General features: G+C 45.7%; 1 protein-coding gene across 1 annotated transcript in view; it reads left to right on the plus strand.

Annotated features, from left to right (window-relative positions):
• The window catches only part of SLC27A6 (solute carrier family 27 member 6), a 541371-nt gene that overhangs the window by 325273 nt on the left and 204064 nt on the right, over positions 1-12034 (plus strand). The window contains exon 5 of the mRNA XM_086961119.1: positions 1300-1494. Coding sequence (XP_086817245.1) covers positions 1300-1494 — 195 coding nt within the window. The remainder of the gene's footprint in view (positions 1-1299; positions 1495-12034) is intronic.

Consider the following 12034-nt stretch of genomic DNA (forward strand, 5'->3'; position numbering starts at 1 on the left):
CAGAAGGTACTAGCCCAGACAATATGATGCAAACCGGTTCTACTCTGATAGATTGCTATTAATAACAACTTTGAAAATTCATAGAATTCCATTTCCCCTGCGTTCATAAGCTCCTTTTTATGTAGAACGCCCTTCCAAAGTCTCATGAAGGCTGGGGCATGTAAGTGCATTAGATTTTTTATTTAGTATGGATGAACCTCTAAAGAGAGCCACCACCTAGATGTCTCACCTCCACTATCTGCTTGCTATGTGGGTCCTAGCTGGTCTCTGAATTCTTGGTGTAAACACTGCAGATCTCATAAACAGAGTTATTCTGGCACTAGACTGTTGGGGCTCCCTGTATTCACTGGGGAAGCTGACCGATTGATTCAAGTCAGACAGCCAAGTAAGCATGTTACGGTCTAGAGAAAAATTTTGCCTTTCTTGGTCTTAGCTGGAAAGGGAGTAGGCACCTAGTTGTATCTACATGCTAGAAAACACTCATCTCTTCTTCCTTCGTCACAAGTTGTTCCAAAGTAATGGATAAACAAGACCAGACACAGACACATCTCTTAGGGTTCTTTCTTTCCAAACTTAGAGCGCTTTCTTTGGAGGAAGGTTTGTGTAGTGTGGTTAGTTTCATGACAGTGAAAACATCTCTTTATATTGGTAAGAAAGTTTCCATAACTAGATATTGGGAGATGATCAGCATCCCTAGTAGGGGCAACCACAGACATAGACTTACATCTCTCTAGTAGGGATTTCTTGCATATGTTTAGAGAAATGAAACCAAACACTTGCTCGAGATGAACCTGGGCACTCTTTTAGGTGATTGCATGGATTATACAGGTGTAATAAGGATCACTCACTGAATATCATACCATAGATTGCAACCTACCAGTCAATTTTCCAATAACTCGATAACAGTAGTTACTCCCTCATAACAAAGTAGATGATTTTTTTGAGGCACACATAGCCAAATGCAGTCTAGCACTAAGCTGGCACCAAAGTAGTCTCTGTAATAAAATCAAGTTTTCAGGGGAAAAGTGTGAAACAACAACAGCAACATCTGCTGCACACAGACTTACATTTTGCTCTTCAGTGACTATTTAGAAATAATTCAGTTGTGACTAATTAATGCGCTTCTCTTTTTACAGATTACCTTAATACAATGCATGTGCACTAAATCATTTCATCCTTGATTTTCAATGTGCTGTAGATTTAGAAAAAAGGTTTTGTACAGTATAACGAATAAACACCTTGTCTGTGACATGAAGGAGCTATGACAATCAACCTTATTACATTCCCTTAATTCAACAGAGAGAAGGTGAGAAGGATCACAAGGTGCGCTTGGCAGTTGGAAATGGCGTCCGTACTGATGTGTGGAAAGAATTTCTTGATCGATTTGGTGACATCAAGATGTGTGAACTCTATGGGGCTACGGAAGGCAATATTTGCTTCATGAACCACACAGGAAAGGTTGGATCAGTGGGTCGCACCAATTTTTTTTACAAGGCAAGTGATGTTCATTTCCTGCTTCCAATGGTATTGAAATCTTCTAACCTTGTTCTGTCAGTTACATAAGAATGTCCTACATTGAACAGTCTTGACTTTACCAACATTCACCTCTAAAGCCTTTATTTCCCCTCAATCGCACTTATTTCGTATTAGTGTCAGCTGACAACCTGCAGGTCTGCCATGGCAATTGACTGGAAGTACTATATTCATTTGTAGTAGTGGTAGTGGAGCTTAGCCCTCTATTACAGCTTTGGGCAATGTTGAGGATTTCTAAAACTTTTCAGGAGCATGAATAAAAGCCATACCATCGGGATACAAACTTAAGAACACTTTTTGCTGCTAGTAAAATGTATGAATATTTTCTGCATTGTTGTGTTCTTTGTCTTGCTTGTTTGAGGCTGTGGGCTGTGGTGTTAGTTGCTGTGACTTTGGGTAATATCAAGAATATTAGAAGTATAGCACTTGTCGTGGGGCCACTAAGCAGATATGTAAATTACTGCTCCACTACCCTACTTTCCTTTCAAAGAAAAACCTGAAGGATTAGTAGACCTGAATGTTATAAAATACAAGTTGTATTGTGAGAGACAAATACTGCTGACACAATGTTTACAAAAAACATACACAAATGGCACATTTGAGTATTTCATTTTAATGCATAGATAATTGTAATGATGTGAGGTCTTCTCAGCTCATGAAAAACAGACACGCTTTTTTTTAGAATTTTTATTTTAATTTTTCAGCCACCCAACAAGGTAGCAACAATGTATCCGTACGCACCCCAGCAACTGAAGGATCTTTGCCCGGCATTGGAAAACATTATACAAAAAGTTCCTTTTCGATGCACTTCCACTACAGTCTTATGCCCAGACTCACTGACCCCAGTATTGACCCATTCATTCCCCTTCCATCATCCTCAAATTCACTTCCCTTTATCCTTCAACACAACCACTTGTGGTCCCCTCCAGGTGCCATTCTTCTACTCATGCTTCCCTTAGTGTTTGGAGCTGTGGGTCGTGGGCCAGCGACCATCTGTCTTAGATTTGTGAGGGTTCAGGGTTTTCAGGGGCTTCACATTCATCGTATGGCCAGGGACTGCCGGAGGACCCCCCTCCCCTTTCCGTTACCAAACATTATTAACCAGGACATGAGAGGGATTTTTTTGGAGGCGGAGGGTCGTACAACCCCCCGGCCGTATTTATTAAAACATACAAATAAATCAAAAATTGAAATAAAGAATATTTACACAATTATGCAGAAAACGTTCCATGACATTCGATTACAATTGATATATACAGATATCAGATGGCTAACCTTAACATACTTCTAGCACAAGGTATTTCCTATCCGAAATGAACATATCAATCCTATTATACAATAATTCTTTTCTATGCATCCTGTTTAGGCCTACGGCAAGGTCAGTAAATGGTGTCAGGTCCTTAACACTAAAACCACGCCCTCCTGTCTGAGTGCGCATGCGCAGAGGGTGCGTTTACCGAGAGGGTACTTCTCCCCCCGGTTACCCCCGTACGCCCTATTAACTACGCCCTTCCGTCGAAGTGCGTATGCGCAGAGGGCCCGCTTACCGTGAGGGTACTTCCGCCCCCCGGTTACCCCTGTATGCCCTATTAACTCCAGTAAAGGGGGCCCTTGCATCTCTGCGCCATTTACTGGCGTCATTGTGCACGTGCGGGGTGGCCAACCAGCCTAGAGAAAGCGTAGCTCTCTCCTCCCCCCACACCCATGTAGCCAACAGGCTGTAACTGCCCCTGGAGGTCTAGGAGAGACCACTTGTCCCTCCCTTTGGGCGACCCCATTCAAGAATGGCGCCTCCCCCTAAGGACCTTAAATAAACTGCTCACCAATCATGACCTTACCGCCACAGGCCAGCGTAGTTGACCGACTATCTGCCACCCCACCCTCCAACACTGAGGCCCTGTCCTTAAAATTCACTAACCTAGTCCACTCACTGCAAGGTCCTGTCCTGCCCTGTCCCTATACACCACTAACTAGGCAAGAAGATTCTCTGAGACCATTCCATCCCCTGATGTGGGCAACTGGACGCAGTCTTTAAGGAAGCACGGCTCCCCCCAGATGCCCCCCTGAGCTATATTCTGCAAGTGTCAAGCCCTAGCTAGTCTCAGTAGTTTATTACCAGGTAGATGTTTCCATTGGCCCCGTGGCCTCACAGACTCGCTCCCTCATTGGAATCTCTTGATCAGTCATTCCCCCCCCCCCCTTTCCCCCCAGTGCGGGATAGAAACGCTAGGCCTATTAGACTCCGGGAGATTGGGCATACCGCCATGTGGCCACTAATACCGCCATGGGGCCACTAAATGGGCTCCATTGATGGCATCATGCTGTGCCCGATAAGACACGTCACCCCAGACACTGACACTCATTGTCGGTTTAATTGGAAGGCTACCCAGAGAACCACAGGCCCCAGGATCTCCTATAAGCACACCACCGAGTCCGTGAAAATACCTACACCTGCCCACTATGCTCAGAGAAATATTCTGCGTATGCCTGCCTCCTTACTACGGAATATCCTATTGTGTCTGCTACGAGTACACCCGTGAGCCCAGGTGCCGCTGTGGCAGAATACTGAAGCACGTGAAGCAGCGTACTGCTATATTACTGTGGTTGTCACCACCAATGGTTAACACACCTATACACAACCAATCCAGTGCTGGCACCTCTTGAGCTCTTCACTGATCACCCATCACCTTGATGCCGTTGCTTACACTCACGTTCCGGATCTACCGGTCCCTTTGGCTGTCTGCCTCTTGTCGATGTTGCGATGTGGAGCACTTCCCGGGTATCCGCCATGGATCCGGTCATAAATAAATGAAAAACAAACACGACTGATTATTGTTTTTTGGCTTACAGACGACAGATCCAGCTCACATGCCAGCCTTACTTCATGAGACTGCACCCCCTCATTTCACCCAATCCCTCAGCCTAGGGTGAATAGGTACCAATGGGCCGCAACCCAGGTATTGTCTGACAACCTTGGTATCCGAATGTACCAATTTGTACAAGGCCCCCGGGAAATAGTCACCAGGTGACAACACAGAAGAAGGGTGCTTATTCGTATAGTGGCCAGGACATCCACATGTGTACCTATAATTGGTGCCTAGATGCTTCTGACACAGGCCCCTAATCCACATGTGTATACTGAGAAGGATTTGTTCCTGCACTGAAACACATATACCCCTATAACTGGTGCCTATATGTTTTCGACACAACTGCACCTGCGTGCTCGTGCAGGTGTGATAATAAGGCCTGGGATGTACTGAAAATAATTTGACATCATACGTGTCGATAATGTACTTGAATGACCTCTCAGAGGCCAGGTCCTCGCGGGACTGTCCTCAAAACCTTGCACTCAATTGCTGTAACATGCTAAACGTAACTCCTCCAGTAGGTACTATGCTGAATATATGGTTCGTGCTTCCAGTGCACTGTTCAAAACTCAATTAACCGTGAATGGTCCTTGCCCTAACATTTTAATGTGGGAGGCAATTGTATTACATAACCCCATTAACATGCGACATTAAATGAGGGCGTCCCGCCTAGCACTAGTTGCATTACCATCCAACTACCAACTAAAAGCGCTTAGCACAGCATCAGTTGTATTACCTGGCGAACAGATGATCAGTGCTCTTGGCGTATTTAAGCCTCAGACTACTGTAATGCGTTACCTACCTTACTGAAGATAAACATGAGAACAGAGTACAGTGACCTACATGCTGGCAGCCTGTATTTCCTGACGTGGCGTAGGGGATCCCTGCGCAAGCTGAGTAAAGAAGTGCTCCCAGCTCACTTGTAATATGGCCATAATCCGCCCTCCCGGGGTTGATGTGACGTTACCAAATCTGTCTTTTGACCTCAATGCCTATCTTTATGGTTTCTTCAAGAAATCCGTTGGCAGAATTTGAATCTTGTGCACTGCCAGTGTGCATCCCTTAAATCCACAACCCGCTGGCGCTGCAACCTGATCTCATAAAGCCTAACAGAACATGTTATTCTACTCCTTTTTCTAGCAACTCGGTGGGTGATATCTTTAAGTTATCCCTAAAACCCTTGTGTGCCGTGCAATAAAATGGCCCGTCGGAGGTCCCCCACTATCACTTCAGTTAATGGAACTGCACCAATGAGACCCAATGCAAAACCACCCTGCCCACATGTCTTGCACCGCAACCTTAGTGGCTCCGGTTGGCCCAATGGACACAGGTGACAACTACTCCACATGCTAAAAAATCACCCAGGATGGCCCACTAGTGCGCGTACCAGAAGTGCTGCTTTTCCGTATAGGCACCGCTTGTATAAATTGTAGTATACCGCTCTATGTTGTTATTCACAGCCAGTTTGTACTCAGACTGTAAACCTGCAACTGTATTATTTCCTGGACCACACGCGCACACACGCCCGCTGTAAGCATGGCAGTGATTGCCTTGCGTGTTTAGCCCGTGTGTCATCTGCTCATGCACCCGCCTTTGTCCCAGAGCCCTGACGTATCCAGGTCATACACATTTACCTTGCTTGCGACATACCTTGACACTTGTCAACCTTACCATGGCTTAGCCAGTGTTTTGTACCCACAGACACTAACAGTGTGAATATGCCTCAACTGGGTTTAGATTATGTCATTCACTATCAACCGTGCACATGTTGGGTTCCGTGGTAGTATGCTGCTTGCTGAAAAAATTGCTTTTGCACCTAGTCGGGGATAGTAAGCACTATATACTCACACTAAAATAAACTAAAACGTTGGCAACTATATAAGGTGTCACCAACCTCTACCTTCCCCGCTCTTTTCCACTAACTCCGGAGGTCAACATTAAAACCTGATTTGAGTAACAGCGACATGTGCACCATTTATCATTTACTCTGGAGGTGCAAACTAAGATTGTGATAGCGAAACAGCAACACAAGTGCCTTGATGGATTTTTACCACTTAGACAAAAGCGCCAGCGTTGGTGCATTACAATAATGTTGTGTTTCGCAGGCTGGGACCAGACACCCCCCTTTCGTCGCTGCATGTGCCGCTGCCCCAGATGCTCCTTCAAGAAAGAAAATTGACCTCTATGTTCATGCCGCTACCCACAGAAGGATCAAGACCTCCGCTTCCTCGAGATATGCACCCATGCATCCAGGGCGTACATCCTTATCCTAAAACAGAACTGAGTCATATACCCAAGTTATTCTGCAACTTGCAGCCTACTATGCCGTCTCCACGGCAGTCCAGGCTGTCCCCTAACCCGTCCTTATTAAAGAGGAGCAATTTCACACATAGTCCGCAGCTCAACCAATTTCCTCCCGTATGGCTCTCACCTTTCCAACCAAGTGATTGAGTACTGTCCCAAACACTGGAAAACGGCACAACAAACGCACTACCTCTTGTCAACTGTAAACAATTTGTCAGCGCTGGCTATTATTTTTTTCTTTTTCAAGAAGTGTCTTCAGAAAAAACAAAATGCATCTATTACGTCTCCGAAAAGGCATGCAATTACAAAATAATTTCCGACATTGTGACATGACCTCTAGCTGGCAGCTCAGGCAGCTTGATCCAGTCTCCTGTATTCTGAAAGGATCTCAAAATCCGCTACACCGATTGCTGCGGTATGCCTTCAGCAAATTATATATGTGTGCGCTGGGTTTTATATTAGACTTATGAGGTCACTGTATAAAAGAGCTATTGTAAAAGAAAAACCTATTGCAGTGATATTTTCTTTCAACTTAATTACGTTCCTTACGCAAGCCGTATGACCTAATGCATCAGAGCAAGAGCTGTAGTAATGTCTACCGTACCGTATTTTCCAAGCCAAGACTATCTGAGCCTGAGGTGCACAACTCGAGCATAGAAACAATGCACGAGGTACGTGGAGCAAGTAAATCCAGACAGCGTACACAGAACTTCGGGTATAAACACGGTAAAAGCATGTTTTCCTTTGAAAAATCCAGTGAATAAACGCACAATTTTATTACTGAGCGTCTAGCGGCCCACGTTGTCAGCAAACAACAAAACAAAATCTTTTGAAAACGACTCTGGTGGGACCCGAATCCACAACCTTTGAATGCCTTCTCAGCCTGCCTCGAAGTGCTGTGGTGAGTCCTTTCTTTATGTTTACCATTCCTATCAGTGATTCACATCAAGGCTAAATCCCTTCTTCAGCAATCTCCTGACGTGTCAATAATAACGATGATCTCCCGCATTACAGAGGTCCCCAAACCGTCCTGATCCCATCTCAGTGCAACGGTGTTCACTTCTTTTTTAATTTCTGTAGTTTTTTATTGTAGAAAAATATATATTTACATGGAGCATACAGTATACATGGATGAGAAGAAAGGAAGAAAGGAAAGGAAGAGAAAGAAAGAAGCGCCGGGGGGGGGGGGGGACACAGCTCAGCTGTTCGCTGCCAGTCTTATTTACGTCAGTCCGATTGCCGGTCTTCCAGTTCAGATTTCCGATCTCGTCTTCCGCCCCTTCGTTATGCTTGGTTTACATCTTGGACCCTCTCCCCGGGAGAGAGGAGATAGGAAAGGATTGAGGAGGAGAGCCGAGGGGAGCAGATGCTAGATTTGTTCGCGTTATGCGCACAGCACTGGCTGGGTGGGCCGTTTCATTAGTTGTCCAGCTTCCCCGCCTATGGAGGTTTGTGTGATGCTAGGTAGTCATCTAGGGAGCCCCACATGTTCGACTGCCTGTGTGTCTTGGGTGTGTGCGTCGCTGTTATGTTGTCGGCCGCTCGTAGGAAGGTAATCCAGTTAAGCCATGCTTTCGGCGTGGCTTTTGCTGTGTCTTTCCAATTACTTAGAACCATTTTTACTGCCGCGGTCAGCAACAGATCAATTAAGTTGCGGTTCTCTTTAGTCTTGATTGCTGAGGAGGTGAAAAAGAGTGCTAGGCTCTGGAAGTCTATGTGAATGGTTACCCCTATGATCTCGTTAATTAGCACTTCAATTTTGTCCCAGAACCCTCTAATCTTAGGGCAGCTGAAGAGTAGGTGTTCTAGGTTCCCTCCCCCCTTTCCGCAATTCCAGCATGAGTCGCTCTCCCGATCCCCATGCCAGCTAGGCGGGCTGGTGTCCAGTAGGCTTTATGTATTAGCCAGAATTTGGTCTGGTTTAGCGTTGCCGTTACCTTCCTCCTAGTTGTGGATCTCCATAGGTCAGCTACCCCAGAAGTTCACTACTTTGTCGTTGAGTTTGGATGATTTGGGACTGAGGGCTTTGTAGAGGTGTGCTACTTGGTGGCCTAGTGTATTGAGTATGGCGGCGTGTTGTATGAGTGAAGGTGTTAGGCTCTTCAGGTTTGCCTTCATTATAGCTACCTTGATCTTCAGGAAGTTGTATAGTTCTATGCTCTGTAGGTTGTGCTCTTCCCTTAGTGTGTCAAAGGTAAGGTGCGTGCCTAGTTTCTGAAGGTCATTGACCGTGGATATTCCGTGTCTGTACCAAGAGGGAATGTTCAGAGTCTTGTCTCTATACTTTATTGTAGGGTTACACCTTTTACTCCAACCCCCACAACTCCTACAGCCGAATTGACTACATTATCATGTCGGAAACACACACCCACCTCATAGACCACACTGAAATCGGCCCTAGGACTATTTCTGACCACTCGCACATAAGCCTAACCCTATCAGGGAAACACAATGAAAAACAAAGCTTAAGATGGCGCTTCGCCGATAGCCTGCTCAACAACACCTCTGCGAAAGCGGAGATTGAGGCGGCTATTAAAGAATACATAACAATAAACGACACCCCAGAGACAGACAGAGGGGTGCTATGGGACGCTCTGAAAGCCACCATAAGAGGGACCGTCATGACAATTAAGGGCAGGATGAACAAAGAAAGGAACAAAAAAATCGCAGACCTGGAAAAAGAAATTAAAATCCTAGAGAACGGTCACATAGCTAACATAGAGGATAAGAACACCCTTTCATTCCTAACTAAGCGGAAATACGAACTCAACAGAATCTTGAGCGAGAGAGCAGGGACCTGGGTCAACAAATACAAATCAGTCAACCTGTGTACTGCAAACAAAGCGGGGAAAAACCTAGCATCCTACCTGAAAGGGAGACAGAAACAGCACACAATTGGGGCCATTAAAGACAGACACAACGTCACAGACCGCAAACAAGGACATTCTGGAAGTCTTTAGAGACTTCTATGAGACACTATACACAAGAGACGACACACTAAAAGCTGATGGAGGGGAAAATCTACTAAAGGGCATATCTATCCCAACCCTATCAGAAAAGGAACGTGATATACTCGACCTAGCCATAACAAAGAATGAAATAGGGAGAGCCACGGCCAGCCTGAAAGAAAACAAGGCACCGGGGTTAGACGGCTTTACGGCCGGCTTCTACAAGCAGTACCTACACATTCTCAAACTGACCATGCAAGAAGTATTCACGAGATGTGTCCAGGACGGACGCATGACACAGTCAATGGCAGAAGCAAATGTAATAGTCATACCAAAGGAAGGCAAGGACACTAATGAGGCAAAGAATTTCAGACCAATCTCTCTCAATAACGTAGACTGCAAAATATACGCCAAAATACTAGCTACCAGACTGAATGCTTACCTACCAAAGCTTCTACACAACTCACAAGTAGGAAACCTCAAAAACCGGATGTCCCACGACAACACAAGATTACTATGCCATATAATAAACCACTCCTCCAAAAGCAGCAACGCAGCTGTTATGATTGCCCTAGACGCGGGAAAAGCCTTTGATAGGGTGTCATGGCCATATTTGGATCAGTGCCTGAGGAAATTTGGGCTGGGAGCCAACTTCAGGAAGATGGTAATGGCACTCTACAATAACCCTAAAGCACGGGTGCGGGTGGTTGTAAACGGAGGCACATCAGATATACTTAACCTCGGCAGGGGAACTAGACAAGGGTGCCCACTCTCACCGGCCCTTTTCTTGCTAGCGATAGAACCACTATTGACTATGATCGGAACCAATAAAGACATTGCAGGAATACCAGTAGGGGAGGAAAACTTCAAACTAGCTGCCTACGCAGACGACCTACTAATAGTCACTGAAGACCCAGAGAAATCCATCAAAGCACTGATGGACACAATAGAGCAATACGCCCAAGTCTCGGGCTACAAACTGAACAGGGATAAATTGGAATGCAAACCACTGAACGTATACACAACAAAAACGGTGCTAGGCGCGTCCGGACTAACATGGCAGCAGAAGCCCATTAAATATTTAGGCCTCCTCTTCGAGAGGGACCTAAAAGCCACACTAGAACAGAACGAGCAAGCCACACTCCAGAAAATTAAGGCCAGAGTTGAAGGGTGGTCTCCTAAATTCACAACGTGGTAGGGGGAAAGTGGAAACGATTAAAATGATGCTGACACCAATGGTCAACTACATGCTCTGCATGCTGCCACTAATAAACACGGAAAACTTCCACAAAAGACTTGATAAAATGCTAAACAACTTCCTGTGGAGGGAGAAAAAACCTAGAATAAGTCTACGCAAGCTGAGACTGCCAAAAGATCTGGGAGGCCTCAACTTAACCAATTTCAAAAGATTCCAGGAAGCGTGCATTGCCAGACAAAGGCTCCACTGGCTCGACCCGAGACCAGATTACACCCCGGCATGGCTTTCACTAGAGCGAGGTCTACTCAAAGGCATGAACCCAATCAGCCTTCTAACAGCCACCAAGCACCCAGCAGTCAGGGACAACCCAGTCCTAAAGAATACAAAAATAGCGCTACTAAGGGTTGACAAACTGATGGAAACAGGTATAAGGAAGAGTCAACTCGAGTCCATCTGGCAACGGTGTTCACTTCAACGGTCCTCACATGTTGGTACCAGCGGACCCGTGAGAGACTCATGCGAACAATCACCAAGACACTCGAACCCGAGCGAGACGCATGTAGACTAACCAGCACACATCACGCGAACAGAGCAAGACAAGCTTGCTACCTCGTCAGCAACCATCCGCCTCAATTCAAAAGTTGTATGATACCTAATGCTTTCTATTACGGCTTCAAAGTGCTTACAATAATTAGTAAAATAACCCACTACTGCTGAAATACATGTTGTATATGTTCATTGCCCAAGAAAAAAATTGCGTTCCAAATCACAACTCTCCACGGTTCCCTGGCAACAGAACCACATCCACAAAGACTGTTCCCGCCTATGCACCCATGCCTCTCCCTTTTGAGGGTCCTTGACGAAGAGCAATGCGGCATCCTTAAAAAATGCCTGTGAGATACCCCTGAAAAGGCTGTTACTCCACCCGTCCCCTGCATGGTGCTATTTGCACACCGTGCTTCTGGTACAAGCAGCAGAGACCAGTATTTCGTAGGTTAGGTCAGGACCGGGTCCTTTGCAACTGGCTCTCTTATGTTCCAGGTATGCAGGTTTTCTTGAGGTTCGAAGGGAGATTATAACTGCCAGTTAATTTACTCACCACGTAGATCACGTGACGTAACGCAGGTAACTTCGATAAATCTTTGTCTCCCTCGATGCTACACAGCACTCTGGAGTTTAGCACT

This window comes from Lissotriton vulgaris, chromosome 3_1 (genome assembly GCF_964263255.1).
Source record: "Lissotriton vulgaris chromosome 3_1, aLisVul1.2, whole genome shotgun sequence".
NCBI lineage: Eukaryota > Metazoa > Chordata > Amphibia > Caudata > Salamandridae > Lissotriton > Lissotriton vulgaris.